The following is a 16,180-nucleotide window of genomic DNA, read 5'->3' as shown; positions in this document are numbered from 1 at the left end:
TACTGTGCGACCTTAGACAGCAAATACACAAAACAGGTTCCTCTGTGTGTAAATGCGTGCGTCGAAATGTAAATAATGAAATTAACCGGGCGCCCCTGTCAAATTATTTAATCTTGTTTGTTAAATTGCATGTTTAAACATGGCGGATGCAAATCTAGTTGGAGTGCAGAAGCACTGTAGCTGCCTTTTATAGAGAACTCCCTGGCCTCCCAATTCCATATTCCAAAGGAAATGTCATTACAGGTAGTCCCCGGTTTACGAACGTGTGCTGATGATGTAACCCGGAATTAACCCTTTAACTCATTTGCTCCCAAAAACATATAAATGTTCTAATTTTAATTGTTTCAGTGTCCCAAAGACATATTTATACGTCTTTTACGTTTTTTTTTAATTACTTTTTTTTTATACAAGAGAAATTTCTGGGTTCTGATTCAATTTAGCTCCTAAGCACAAAGCTGAAAATCCATTTTAAAGCAAAAAAACTGGCCACTGGATGGCTGTAGCACATTTGGTAAGACCCGCAACCCGATTCAACGGCAACGAATGGCCGGGCCGCACTGCCGAGGCGCCGGCGGAAGACGACCGAATGGAAAACAACCTAGAGGACGACCGGGACCACCAGTGTAGCAGACGATGCCATTGAGTCCGTGCTGCTCGCTGAGCAGACCCCGCAGAGACTCAAAAAAAAAATCCATCTTTATGAGACAGGCGGCGATGAGGAAAGAGTTTACCCGGCTGTCGCGGCGACAACGTCATCTCTCAGTTAGTTATGTGTAAATAAATTGTTACTTTGCTATCAAAAGCTCTAATTGTCTTGTTGTTTATGTTATTTTGTAAAAGGAAAACATTTTTCAGATGTTCGGGGTGTAACTAAAGCAAAAAATAGCTGTGTTAAAGTCAAAGTTATGTTTGAAATGTATGCTTTAACAATAAGCTCAATTTTAGACATGTCCCGATCGATTGGACGTCATTTTCAAAGTACCGGAATCGGCAAAAAAATATCGGCCATGCCTTTTTTTTAATATATATATATTTTTTAATTAAATCGTTTTCTAATTGTATTTAACATTACAAACATAATATGTTACACTCACCCAGAGTCTTTAGTTTAGGCTTAAGGCCGAGTTATACTTCCGCGTCAGACCTACGCCGTCAAGGAAGAATCGAGTTACGACCCTACGCCGTAGCCTGACGCGCACCTCTCGATTTTTCTAACCTTCGCGTCGCGTAGACGCGTTGACGTAGCGAAAACGGACTGTGATTGGTCCGTTCAGACTGTTGTTTCCGGGCGAAAACACCGCCATTGTAGAATAGAATCAAACATTATTTTCTACACGCAAAAATGCACCGAGCCGACGGGAGTATCATCGAAGAGCAAGTCTCGTCAAGAAATTATTATTGTGACTGCCAAATGGCAAGGTCGGCGATCGAAAAAATAAATAAATGGAAGAACCACCGAGACGTGGGTGGTCGGAATCGAGTGGCCACACGAAGCGGTGACACAGTCGGCCAAAAACTGCCAACTTTTTATCACTTTATGTCGTATTTTTGGTTGGTGCACTTCATCATTTACTGTGTACATATGTTTCAAGTATATGAAGAATAAAGCACAGATTTGGTGTCAAAAGAGTTGTTTTGATCTTTAATTTTCAATAACAGACAGTTCACACACACAATACATCATCACTGATTGAGAGTGCCTCGGTGCTTTTTATGATAACCTTAAAATCAAGCCTCCCAACGCAGTTTGGGAAGTTCCCTAGACGCCAGAAATCTGCTATGGCTTCCCACTGGCTGGTTGTAGGACACGGCAAACAAATCAGGCTGGAGGGCTTTGCAGACCTTGAACGCAGTGCTCGACGCCAGTTTGAAGCTAGCCGCCACAGCTAGCTCTCTCCACCCAAGTCTAAAACTCTCTGTGCGGCATCAAAAGTCGGCCAGACCGCCTCGAAACCGTCTTCTGCGTCGCCTGCCCGTCAACATTTGTATGTTCAATATTTATTCAGTGTTGATGAGCAGAATATTTACTTTCAAGAGTTCCATCTTGCATTGTTTATTTTTTCTCCGACTAGCGGAAGTAGTCAACAATCATGCCCCAAAACCGTACAAACATAACGCCACATCCCTCTAGTGGCTTGGCGGTGAATTACAGAGCAACGCGTTCCCTCACCGCAGAACTATCGAATGTCGAATGACGCCGTAGTCGCTACGCCGTCACCGCAACGCGGGAGTATAACTCAGGCTTTAAGGTAGGGTTATCAAATTTTTCCCGATAACGGCGGTAATTAATTTTTTAAAAAATGTATCACGTTAAAATATTTCACGCAATTAATGCACGCGCTGCACGACCCACTCACGCATTGTCGCGCTCAGTCTGTAATGGCACTGATTTACCTATATAGAGAGATAAAAGGCAGCGTAAAATGAGTCGAGTGAATTTTGGCAGCCTTTGGAGCCTTTTTTTAATTGGCTAAAGCCTTACAATCCCTCGCCCAACGATTAGAAATATCATGGGAAGCAATGTTGGGAAGCCAGGTAGCAATTGATCTTTTTCTTAACACCTTATGTTAATTCCCAACGCAGAGAAGATACTGGACTGTCTCAGGAAATTAGAATACACAATATTCTAATTTTTTGAGACAGTCCTGTGTATATATACAGGACTGTCTCAGGAAATTAGAATACACAATATTCTAATTTCCTGAGACAGTCAGGAAATTAGAATACACAATATTCTAATTTCCTGAGACAGTCAGGAAATTAGAATATTGTGTATTCTAATTTCCTGAGACAGTCCTGTATATATACACAGGACTGTCTCAAAAAATTAGAATATTGTGTATTCTAATTTCCTGAGACAGTCCAGTATATCAATTGGTAGCACTTCGCCCAGTCATGGTTCCACTTCCCATCATGCATTTGGGCATGGCTACTGAAAGCTCAACAAATACACTAGATGGCAATATTTAGTCACAATATACAAAGTCACAAGTCTTTCTATCCGTGGATCACATAGAAAGAATGTTAATAATGTTAATGCCACCTTGAGGATTTATTGTCATAATAAACAAATACAGTACTTATGTACTGTATGTTGAATGTATATATTCGTCCGGAGTTTTATTCATTTTTCTTCTTAATGCATTGCCAAAATGTATATGATCGGGAAAATTTATCGGGAATGATTGGAATTGAATCGGGAGCAAAAAAAAGCAATCGGATCGGGAAAAATCGGGATTGGCAGATACTCAAACTAAAACGATCGGGATCGGATCGGGAGCAAAAAAAACATGATCGGAACAACCCTACTCAATTTCTCTGTTTTTTCATTGGAAAATTGCTCAAACTAAGCTATTTTCTAATGCTGATTTCTAAAGAATGGAAAAAGATATGAACTTGCTTTTTTTCCTGCTGAAAGAACAGAGTCTAATCTTTCTTTTTGTGGGTTCCATGTTTTTATAGCAATAGAACAATTTTCTGTGGGTCTTGCAAAATCAGTCAAAATCCAGTAAAACGGCCGGGAGCGAAGAGCCTTGCTTCGGTTAAAAAGGCTGGGAGTGAAGTCTTGTAGCATTTGCAGGTTAGTTCCTGTTGATTTCAGGTAACTTTCTGTTTGTTTTGGAGCATTTCTGGGCTACTTCATGCTCATTGGTTCATTTTTGGGTTACTTCTTTGTTGATTAATTATCCGCTATTTATGGCGTGAGACGGCTAGAGCCAAGTCTCCTGTTTTGCGGCGCCAAAGTCAAAATAAAAGCATGCCATTCTGTACAAAGTGCCTGTCAGGCAGAACAACCCCGCAGGCTAAATTGGACCAACTGACTGGCCACACGTTTGGGACCAGTGATATAGAAAACTGTACGGCTCCGTGTTTAATTGTACACATTCACGGACTCACAATTCACTCCAGAGTAGCCAGTGCCTACTATTGTGTGGTGTTACTAAACTTTGAGATTCCCAGAATTCCAAGAGTATGCCTCTTTAATCCCCATCAGGATTAGCAGGTGAGTTTAACTCATTGGTTCGTCAGATGGGACTGAAAGGAAAACATGTACAATCTATAAAATATAAATCCAGTACAGACCAAAAGTTTAGACACACCTCTATCAATGCCCCAAAATGAGCTTATTGCTTGGCATTGGCTGCCACTGACGGCCATAAACGTCCAATCCAGAGAATGATTGTATCTGAAGTATCTGAACCTTTTGGAATTTCTCACATTTGTGCATAAAATCACCATCAAATGTGATCCGATCTTTGTCAAAATCACACAAAAAACAGTGCTTTAACTAAAACCACCCAAACATTTACAGGTTTTCGTATTTTGATGAGGATATTATGCAAGCAATGACAGAAGGGGGAAAAAAAAGGAAGTGAACCATCATATTTAATGTTTTGTGGCCCGCCCTTTGGCAGCAATAACTTCAACCAGACGCTTCCAGTTGCTGCAAATCATTCTGGCACATCTATCAGGACTAATCTTGGCCCATTCTTCTCTACAAAACTGCTGTGGTTCAGTCAGATTCTTGGATGTCTGGCATGAATCGCTGTCACAATATCTCAATGGGGTTCAAGTCTGGACTTTGACTTGGTCGCTCCAGAACATGTATTTTGTTCTTCTGAAACAATTCTGAAGTTGATTTACTTCTGTGTTTTGGATCATTGTCTTGTTGCAGCATCCATCCTCTTTTTAGCTTCAACTGCCTGACAGACTGCCTCAGGTTTTCCTGCAAAACATCCCGATAAAGTTTTGAAATCATTCTTCCATTGATGATTGCAAGTTGTCCAGGCCCTGAGGAAGCAAAACAGCCCCAAATCATGATGCTCCCTCCACCATGCTTCACGGTAGGGATGAATTGTTGATGTTGGTAAGTTGTTCCATTTTTCCTCCAGACATGACGTTGTGTGTTACTCCTAAACAATTCAAGCTTCGTCTCATCAGTCCACAAAATATTTTACAAAAACGTCTGTGGAATGTCGAACTGCCTTTTTGCGAACATTAAATGAGTAACAATGTTTTTTTAGACAGCAGTGGCTTCCTCTGTGGAGTCCTCCCATGAACACCATTCTTGACCATAGTTTTACATATAGTTAATGTGCACATAGATATTGGACTGTGCCAGTAATTTCTGTAAGTCATTTGCAGACACTGTAGGGTTCTTTTTTTTACCATCTGAGTATTCTGCGCTGGACTCTTGCCATCATCTTTGGTGGACGGCCACTCTTTGGGAGGGAAACAACAGTGCCAAACTCTCTCCATTTGTAGGCAACTTCTCTGACTGTTGACTGATGAACATCCAGACTTTTACAGATGATTTGTATCCTTTCCCAACTTTATACATATCAACAACCTTTGATCGTAGGTCTTCAGACAGCTTGACATGATGCACATCAGACAATGATTCTCATCAAGACGATTCTTACCAGGTGTGTGTTTTATAGTGGGCAGGGCAGCTTTAAACCCCTCATCTGTGATAGGGCACACACCTGACTTAAATTGTTTGGTAAAAATTGGTTTCAATTGCTCTTTAAGTCTCTTTGGGCAGAAGGTTCACTAACTTATTTCTCCCCTTTCTGCCATTGTTTGCATGCTATCCTCATTAAAATATGAAAACCTATAAATGTTTGGGTGGTTTTAGTTAAAGCAAACGCCGTTTTTTCATCTGTGTGATTTTGAAAAAGATGAGGTCACATTTAATGGTGGTTTTATGCAGAAATGTGAAAAATTCCAAAAGGTTCAGATACTTTTTGATACCACTGTATTTGCTCATTTGCTGCCATCCGTCCCACTTTAAATTGATCATAAAGTCATTCTAATTCATAGCAGAAGCTTGCTTTTCCTGTTTACTAGTTCCGTGTTGTAGAATATCATGGAATGATTTCCTGACCCATGTATCGATAATTGTGAGAACGTATTCATGGTGAGCCTTGTATCGCAAACCGTATCATATCCTACTCACAGGTTCCCACCACTAGTTACATCACCGTCTTAATCACCTTCTGACAGTTCATTCAGTGCATAAGCTTCACACCATTAGATCCATATCCTGATTTAATCCATTGGTCTGATGTTGCATTGCATGCTGACAAACAAAAGTATCTTGTACATTTCAACTCTTGGTAGTGTCGGGTGAGATGAAATCAACAAACAACAATAAAGCAGCACATAGACTAGTTTTCCACCCCCACACGACACGTAATCCGCGACCCGAGGCTGCGAGTTAAAGCTATTGCTCCTAAAAGTCTGGAACCAAGAACTCGCATAAGCTCTGTCAACAATGGTATTTTTTCAAAAGAACACAGCAGCATCTTACCAGCTGAATTTGTTCCCCTTCAATCACTTCCACAATGGCGAACGTTTTACTCATCTCCTTCATCCTCTACGAAGCCAGCAAGGTGGGTTCCTCCTCGCTCCGAGGCAGACACTGACCTCAGCAGCAATGATCCGATATTTCATCAAGATAGTCCTTTAGCCACCGATATACAAGAGTGAACTTTCCCCTAACTGGACTTTCAGCCTGTTTTGCCTTTGCGCAAATTGCCCTCCTCATCCCCTTTCCCTCCTCCCAACTTTTGAGCACCTCCTCCTTCTTTTTCACAAATATCTTGTAAACAAGTTGAACTGCCGGTTGTCGATCGATCATATTTTTTTTTTTCCCAATGGCGTTTCTTCCCAGCCAAGAAGGTTTGACCCACGGACACCGTTCAAACAATCCCCACCCCCCCAAAAATGGAATTATCCCGTTCTTTTAATTTAACTTTTAATTTAAATTTTAAAAATTCGGTTTAAAAAAAAAAAAAAAATTCAAAAGGCTGCTTGACCTAGTTTTTGTCCGAATTCAGGACGCTTAAGAGCTTAAAAGTTTTATACAGTTTTTGCAAAAAAAATTTTTTTAAATGGCCAAAAACATACCCATTCATTTGGTCAAAAATTTCCCATTGATTTCAAATGGCCTGGCTCCCCATTCATTTCAATGGCAGAAAAACCCCCATTCACCCCTACTGATTACCAACTCAAAACAAAGTGACTCAATATAAACAGAAAGTGTCCCCTAAAATCAACAGGAAGTAACCCGCAATTAACAGGAAGTGATAACAAAACGACCCCAGACCAATATCAGTGACTCCGTAACAGAAAGTGACACCAAAATGACACCAAATCAACAGGAAATGACCCAATATGAACAGGGAATGACCTATAGTTAACCTGAACTGACTCCAAAATGACCCCAGATCAATAGGAGTGACTCCATAACAGAAAGTGACCCTAAAATGACACTAAATCAATAGGAAGTGACCCAATATCAACAGGAAATGGCCCGAAATGACTCATAACCAACAGGAAGAGATGCAATATTAACAGGCAATATCAATATCAATGCACTCCTCTTTAAAATAAACTGCTGTATTTTAAGCCAAAACAACTGTTGTGTTTGATAGTCTATATGCTGCCATAGCAGATTCATGGCGCATGAAGCCCCCGAACTATTTTTAATGTGTCCGTTTTACCCTGAAAACTCCCGTTTACAGACGTCGCGCAACCGCTTTTGTTTCAACCCAGCCATAAAATGAAGGTAATTAATTATATTTATTATTCAAAATGTCTGTCGTTTTTAGCTTAGAATCATTCATTGATGTCTCATATTTCGTTTTAAAAAAAAAAGACGACTTTAAAAAAATTATTCAATACATATTTTAAACTTTTAAACAAATTATGTCACAATGAAAAAAATGGCGTCTGTAAGAAAGTCACAGATATCTACCTTATAACTATCGCTTAAATGTATTTTTTTTGTTACTGTCGCAATTTCTCTGATATGTTAGATAATAATAATAATAATAATAATAATCGATCCCAAAAAAAAAAAAAAACGTTTAAAAGGGTAAATATATGAAAAAGAAAATCTCGATCACTCCTTGATGTCTGCAATTTCTGCATCACGACCCTTGTTATATTACCATGTTTCAGTTCACCCATAAAATCCCCCAAAAAAATCCAGCTTTGGCCATTCACAGTTGTGTCTTGGCACTCAGTGATACATGCTACATGGAGTTTTTGGATAAAAACAAGCACAAGCTAAGTAGGCGATAATATCTCGTTAAAGTCATGGCGTCAATTCTGGTCTCGCGTGGTCTCACCTCCAGATAGGGTTTTGCTGTTTAAAAATTATTATTATTTTTTTTTAAATGTCCTCCGGAGATTTTAAGCTTTCCAATAATGCATCACACATGCATATCGGACAATTTTAAAAGTTGGCCAAATTGGGGGTCTCAGAGCGGAACTTCAAGTAACCTGACTGTTTTCCACCGTGTATAAATATATATATATATATATATATATATATTTTTTTTTTTTTCTTTTTTTTTTTTCAAAACACTACTTGCCCCAGTCTTTGTCCAAATCACACCATTTACACATTAAAAAAAAAAAAAGTCGGTAGCTAAGGGGCACAAAAGTTGTACGGTTCCACCAAAATTTGACCAAAGCTTTTTTATAATTGCCTAAATTTCCCATTCATTTCAATGGAAAAAATGCATCTCCATTAGCAGACCCAAAAATCAACAAGAAGTGACCCTGAAATGCCTTGAAATCAACAGGAAGCGCCTGATATCCACAGGAAGTGACCATGAGCATAGGGCAGAAATGGAGGGGATCAATTCCATCTAAGAACACTCCCATACACATAAAGTACAACTGTATAAAATTTGGTCAAAATCCGCACTGGCATTTTCGAGTCCATAGTGAACGAACACACACAGACAAAGTTCCATTCATATATTAAGTATATAAATAGATTCCTTTTTGGTCCAACTTACTGTGTTTGGCATCTGGATGGGGTCTATGTAGGCCTGAACGTCATCGTAACTGGACTGCATGCTGATGATGTCATCAATAACTTCATCCATCTGAAAACACAGGAAAGTTTGTAATTAGGGCAAAGGCTCAGATAGTAAAATTCCTTTTTTTTTCGAATGGTGTTTCTTCGGTGCACCGCACAGTCGCCGTCACTGTTAGAACATCAAAATGACCAGAATTTTCACGTGACGCAGGAAATTTTTTCGAATGACCCCTCAAAATTTCCGTTTTTTTTTCAACAATTTTTTTTCCCGAAATGTATTTTACGGTTCCCCCGAAATTTGCCAAAAATGTCCCATTCATTTCTAATGCGTTTGACAGCCATATATGTCCAAATTTCCCATTCATTTTCAATGGCAGGAAAACAGGTTCTTGTCAATTTTTTACCATGACAGCCCACTGACATTCAACTGGCACCCAAGTAAGTCAATGCCACTGACAGCCATGCTCGTCCATGCCATTGACGGTAATGTATGTCCAAATTTCTCACTCATTTTAAAAGGCAGAAAAACTTGTGTGGTTATGATTTTTGACCAAAAACTTTGAATTTGGAAAAAAGAAATTCTGTACCATCTAATTCCGAAGGGGTTCGGTGAATCCACATGTCAAACTTCGGTACCTTTAGCAAGGTTAAGAACCACTGTTTTGAAATAAAACCTTTGAATTTTACAGGCAAAAACATTTTGCGTATATTCGTCGACTAAAACTAGACAAACACACAACAAACGCATTTTAGAATGACTAAAACATGTCTAGTATTTTAAAGTATTTTCATTCAAAAGACTAAGACTAAGTTAAAAATGCTGCCAAAAACCACACTGCAAGTAGAAGAGCAATTACGACAAAACAACAGTGATAACCTAGCCAAAAAGGTATCAGGTTAAAGACCAAATTCCCATCAGTCACACTACCATTCACTCCGAAAACATTCAACTATAATAACATAAATCATACACAAGACGGTAAAAGCGGCTATTCCTATTATTAGTCCAAAACAGTCTAGAAAAAGTTTTGTTTGGAGGTCACGCTAAATTCTCTTCTGCTGAAGACACCAATTAACATATCCAGACCTTCAGGTGAACTCACCTGCAGGCGCATGTTTCATAGTCGACTTCTCCATGTCGGGCGCACTATTTCTTCTGAGTACGACTGACAAAACAGAAGCTGAGAACGACGCTTAGAGAGATTTTGGTCAAAGTCTGCTAGGTTCAAAGGGCCTTGGCATAGTAAACTGTTTGTCTGTCACTTGTTAAGTCGTAATTACCGCTACAAGGCCATAATGAAGCATTTAAACTTCAATGAACGCCAGCGTGCGTTAGTCAACACATTTATTCATCTACTGTGCGCACGACACAAAATGGATTTTACGATGTGACTTCAGCTTACAAAAGGCCAATTAAATCATTACGACACGCCATAAAATTTTACCATAATGGGGATAATATTCAATCCTTGTAATTTTATACGCATGCAATAAGGTCATAGTTTAGTAATATTTGTTCAAAATGTTACTTGGGAACAAAACTGTGCTAAATAACTGAGAAGGAATGTTTACAGGTTTATCTTAGGCCAGTATTTCTCTTCATGCTTTGCATCGAAATTTTTGAATTTTGGGGTTTTTTTTTTAAGAGCAAAACAATTTGTCGACTAAAACTACACGAAAATACTGTATTTTGAAATGACTAAAATATGACTAAGTATTTTCGTCCAAAAGACTTAAGATGAAAATTAAAAGGGCTGCCAAAAACAGCACAGCTAAGCTAACAAGCTAATATCTACTCAAAGCTTATTCCCGTTCAAATTTCTTGTCATTTTGGCAGCATGTTTTTATACAGGTCAAAATGTAATGTTTTTATATTTACTCATAAAGAAATGCCCAAAGCATTGGCCAAACCTCTTAGAATTACTCACCCAAGCCCTGGGGTTCGTTCGAACCACTGCCCGAGGCTCTCAATCAACCTACCTCTTGCTCATGGCCGGAGCCGATGTTCAGCATGGCCATTGGGCTGTTGGGTGCACTGTTTCCACTCATGAGTTGCTCGGCACGCTTGTGCGGAGAGTGCAGGGGCGGGGGTAGAGACGCAGAACCCCCGGTGGGCCCGACGGCAGCAGGGGGAGACGCTGGCACTGGCCCTGCTACGGCGTGAACCGCCTCAGGAAAAAAGAACAAGAAGAGTGGATGAGCAGCTGCCTGCAAAATAATGTATTTATTGACAAGGAACGAAACAAACCAATTAGTTATGTCCTAAATTTAAGAAAGAAATAAAAAACCCAAGTATTAACAACAGTAACAGTATTAACAACTCCTAATGAAGTTTTTTTTCCTGAGCTACTTGTGTTCAATGTGACCAACAATATGATAAGGCAATGCCTCCCAGACGCACATTGGCGTATCAGCATCCATCAAATACTATTCTGATCTGTATGTAATGTTTGAGGTCATTGAGGTTCGTGACTAGCAATGGAACATTATTTCAATTTGCAACATCACAATATGATTAAACTGAATTGACTCATTGCAAAGGCTACACTCATGCAAAACAAAAAAGAGGGATTATTCTTTTCATTTCGATTTAGCGATTGAGTGAGCGAGCGCGCAAAGACAGCAAAAGAGCCAGCGATACAGCACAAGAGTGAGTGAGAAGTGTGCGAGAGAGTCAGGAGAGTGTGAGAATAAGGGGGGGGTGAAGTGAAGCCTGCGAGAAAGAGCCAGAAAGAAGTGTGCGAGAGAGAGCGAGAGTGAGGACTGTGGGAGATAGAGCGATAGAGAGAAGCGTGCAAGAGAGAGCGAGAGTGAGGAGTGTGCGAGAGCGCGAGTTACAGAAAGAACGAGAGAGCGAGTGATAGAGTGTGAGAGAGTGAGGAGTGTGTGAGAGTGAGGGGAGTGTGACATTAAACAAGGGAGAGTGAGGAATCTGCGAGAGCGAGCAATAGAGTACAAGAGTGAGTATGACGAGAGAGTGAAGAGAGGGCGAGAGTGAGTGATAGAGTGAAGTGAAGCATGTGTGAAAGCCAGAGAGAAGTGTGCGAGAGAGCGAGAGTGACGAGCAAGTGAAAGCGTGCAAGAGTGAGGAGTAAGAGAGAGCACGCGAGAGAGTGAAAAACGTGCGAGAACGAGCAAGCGCAAGCAAGGGTGAGGTGCGTGCGAGAGCGAGCGAGAGGGAGAAAAGAGCGGGAGAGTGAGCGAAAGAACAAACATGAGTGCGAGGATTGTGCGAGAGTAAGCAAGAGTGAGGAATGAACGAGACAGCGAGCGATAGAGTGTGAGAGAGTGAGGAGTGTGTGAGAGTGAGGGGAGTGTGACATTGAGCAAGGGAGAGTGAGGAGCCTGCGAGAGCGAGCAATAGAGTACAAGAGTGAGTATGACGAGAGAGTGAGGAGAGTGCGAGAGTGAGTGATAGAGTGAAGTGAAGCATGTGCGAAAGTCAGAGAGAAGTGTGCGAGAGAGTGCGAGAGTGACGAGCAAGTGAAAGCATGCAAGAGTGAGGAGTGAGAGAGCATGCGAGAGAGTGAAAAACGTGCGAGAACGAGCAAGCGCAAGCAAGAGTGAGGTGCGTGCGAGAGCGGGCGACAGGGAAAAAAGAGCGGGAGAGTGAGCAAAAGAACAAACAAGAGTGCGAGGAGTGTGCGAGAGTAAGCAAGAGTGAGGAATGAATGAGAGAGCGAGTGATAGAGTGTAAGAGAGTGAGTGAGAGAATAAACAAGAGAGTGTGAGAGAGTGAGGAGTGTGTGAGAGTGAGGAGCGTGTAAGAGTAGGCAAGAGTGAGGAGTGTGCGAGAGTGAGGACTCTGTGAGAACGAGTGAGTGATAGAGTGCAAGAGACTGAGAAGCGTGCGAGAGAGTGAGGAGAGTGCAAGAGTGAGCGAGAGAGTGAAGTCTATGAGAAAGCCAGCGAGAAGTGTGCGAGAGAGAGCGAGAGTGACAAGTGTGCGAGAAAGAGCGAGAGTGAGGAGCAAGAGAGAACAAATGGGCGAGAGAGAGAAAGTATGTGACTGTACGAGAGCAAGTGAGAGTGAAAAGCAAGTGAGAACGAGCAAGAGTAAGCAGGAGTGTGAGGTGCGTGCGAGAGACAAAAAGAGCGGGAGAGTGAGCGAGAGAACAAACAAGAGAGTGCGAGGAGCGTGTGAGAATAAGCAAAAGTGAGGAGCGTGCGAGAGCGAGTGAGAGAACAAATGAGAGAGAGCATGCGGGAGCAAGTGAGAGAGTGAGCGAGCAAGCAAGAGCGACAGAGTTGAAGTGTTTGTTCTCCGGTTGATGATCTTCTATAACGCCAGTCAAAATTTCATAATTGACATGCACTCAAAGATAACCGTGTCAAGATCAATATAGCATTGGAAGAAGGTGGCTTTGCAAGTTGACCAACAAATATCTCACACAAGTGAGATTATTTTTTTTGTGCTGAAGGCAACATGCTGACTTTTGAAAGTTGACTTGCTTCTTTTCTTTGCAAAAAGCTCTAAACGAATGAATCACACTCTGTAATATGATAGTGGACCGCTACCTGTTTTGTTGCAAAGGTGGTGGAGAGGTACTCTTTCACCTGCTGCCTCCGAGACTGACGTATGTGGTAGTCTGTAGGATTCTCAAGGTGGGTCTGTACCTGCAAAACACAACTGATCCTTTTTCCAACTATTTTCATTGGATCAATTAGAAATGCAAAGCTAAGGAGAACGAAAAAGGTGAGGTTTACACTTTCAATTCAATTGCACAATGTTTCTCTTTGTTCAAGCAATACTGATATTTTAGTCTAAATGACCTTCATGTGAAAGTTGCTCAAAGAATCTAAATATGCAAAGCTGATATTGTTCAGTCCTACTAACCTTAAGAACCTCCACGGGCACCTGCATATTTTGGTAGTTCTGGGGGGCGCTAATGGCCGCAGTCGGGGCAGGCGGTCCGCCCATGCGGTGCTGCATGTATTGCAGTGCAGCATTTTGCTGCCGCTGCCGCTCGCGCTGCTCCTCCTGTTGCAGCTGGTCCCGCATCAGCTAAGAAGATAAACAGTTACTGAGCACTAAACCTGAAACACATGATTACGGTGTAACTACAAAAACTGTGATGGTTGGTATAATTATATATCATTATTATTGGGTCACTTCCTCTTGTTATCCTGCGATTTGGGGCATTTCGATGTCACTTCCTGTTGATATCCTTTGATATGGGGGCATTTTGGGATCACCTCCGGTTTATATCCTGTCATTTGGAGCATTTCATTGTCACGCCCTGTTGATATCCTGTGATTTGGGGTAATTCAATGGTCCCTCCTGTTGATATCCTGTGATTTGGGGCATTTCGATGTCACTTCCTGTAGATATTGGATCACCTACTGTTGATTTGGGGGTGTTTGGGGGTCACTCCCGGTTCATATCCTGTGATTTGGGGCATTTTGTTGTCACCTCTTGTGGATAATCCTGTGATTTGAGGCATTTCATTGTTAACTCCTGTAGATATCAGATCCCCTGTGGATTATGGGGTATTTCAGGGTCACTTTTTGTTTATATGAGGTCACTTCCTGTTGATTTTAAGGCATTGTGGGGTCACTTCTGTTGCTATCCTGTCACTTTATGCTGATTTAGGGGGATTTTAGGGTAACATCCTGTTGATTTCCTGTGATTTGGGGCATTTCAGGGTCACTTCCTGTTGATGTGAGGTGACATCCTGATTATTTTGAGGACATTTTAGGGTCACTTCTTGCTGATTTGGAGGAAGTTTGGTGTCACTTAAAAACTAAGTTCAAAATCAATAGAAGTGAATGGAAAATTTTTGTGCCAATGAAAAAAAAAGGGAATTTTTTTGGGGTGGGGGGGCACCAATTTTAGTAGAACCGCACATTTCTGGCAAAAAACTGTGTAAAGCTTTCATGCACCTTAACTTCCTGATTTTTTTTTTAAATTTTATTTTTGAATTACCAGATTTGGATGAAAATTGTAAGCAGGACTAAATACATTTTTAAACACCAAAAATTTTCCAATTGAAAGTAAATGAGCCAATTTCAGTAGGTCAAAGCGGCGTTTTTGCCATAACCGTAAACGTTAGGAGTGAGGTCAAAATTGAGCCAGCGTCAAATGATTTTTGGAACGCTCCAAAATTGTGGAGGCGCAATAATAATAATAACGCTGCGGAGTGACATAGGCAAAGCTACCATCAATAACAAGTAGACAATAACAAGAGATCACAACACTCTTGGCTCTCTTTACCTGCATACGCAGACCAATGCGTGAGGCCATCGCTGGGGGTCGAGGGGGCAGGGGAGGGCGAGACGAAGTCAATGCACAGCAGTCCAGTCCGAGAGGTAGAGAAAGCTGTTGTAAAATTCAGATTGAAAGAAATTAAAAGCAATCCGACCTGAATAGTTTCCACAGTAGGCCTGTAGGCCGGACAACAACAGCTGCATGGTGCATGTTGCATCCCCAAACAAAACATTGACGGCGTTAGATGTCGCTTCGTGCATGCGCGGTGGCAACGTTTTCTCACCCTCTTCAGAAAAAAGATATCCAACAAGTTCTCTATCAGTCTAAAGCAATAATTGACAGTTTGGCTTTATTGTCAAAAGGCCCTTGTCATGTTTGACCCAATAACAATAAAATGAAATCCCACAATGTTGACAGTGACCATGATGATTATCACGGGTAATGGAATTTTTAAAACATATTGCAACAATGCTGACTCTAGTCATGTGAGGAAAGGGAAAATGGGGAACACCCTGACCTCTTTCCGTTTTCTCTCACGCATGCACAGTCTTGTAATCTGCGCTTACTAACATTCAGCGGGGAGTCCCAGTTCCCCTTCTGTCATGACACGTGTTCATGACTAAGGCCTTTTTCAGACTGGCAGCCAAATCGGATTTTTAACCCATCCAGATTGAAACTGGATGGCTCTTTTGTAGTCTGAACAGTCACAAAACAGTGAAATCTGATGTTTACGAGATGGATTAAAAGTGGTTTCATATCCTATATGGACAAGTCTGAAGAGCTCAGATGGGTTTTGACTAGGGTTGTTCCGATCATGTTTTTTTGCTCCCGATCCGATCCCGATCGTTTTAGTTTGAGTATCTGCCGATCCCGATATTTCCCGATCCGATTGCTTTTTTTTTTTTTTTTTGCTCCCGATTCAATTCCAATCATTCCCGATAATTTTTCCCGATCATATACATTTTGGCAATGCATGAAGAAAAAAAATGAATAAAACTCGGACGAATACATACATTCAACATACAGTACATAAGTACTGTATTTGTTTATTATGACAATAAATCCTCAAGATGGCATTTACATTATTAACATTCTTTCTGTGAGAGGGATCCACAGATAGAAAGACTTGTAAT

At 41.0% G+C, this 16,180-nt stretch overlaps 1 protein-coding gene across 3 annotated transcripts in view; it reads right to left on the bottom strand.

The window, feature by feature from the left end:
* The window catches only part of tfeb (transcription factor EB), an 81,971-nt gene that overhangs the window by 15,326 nt on the left and 50,465 nt on the right, over positions 1 to 16,180 (bottom strand). For all 3 annotated transcript variants that reach the window (XM_057845558.1, XM_057845560.1, XM_057845559.1), the window contains exons 2-6: positions 15,054 to 15,158; positions 13,677 to 13,844; positions 13,358 to 13,456; positions 10,820 to 11,008; positions 8,817 to 8,906 (exon numbers count right to left, since the gene is read on the bottom strand). In XM_057845558.1, coding sequence (XP_057701541.1) covers positions 8,817 to 8,906; positions 10,820 to 11,008; positions 13,358 to 13,456; positions 13,677 to 13,844; positions 15,054 to 15,083 — 576 coding nt within the window. In that variant the 5' untranslated portion in view covers positions 15,084 to 15,158. The remainder of the gene's footprint in view (positions 1 to 8,816; positions 8,907 to 10,819; positions 11,009 to 13,357; positions 13,457 to 13,676; positions 13,845 to 15,053; positions 15,159 to 16,180) is intronic.

Source organism: Corythoichthys intestinalis, chromosome 9 (genome assembly GCF_030265065.1).
Source record: "Corythoichthys intestinalis isolate RoL2023-P3 chromosome 9, ASM3026506v1, whole genome shotgun sequence".
Lineage (NCBI taxonomy): Eukaryota > Metazoa > Chordata > Actinopteri > Syngnathiformes > Syngnathidae > Corythoichthys > Corythoichthys intestinalis.
This window is presented reverse-complemented; position numbering and strand designations above follow the sequence as displayed.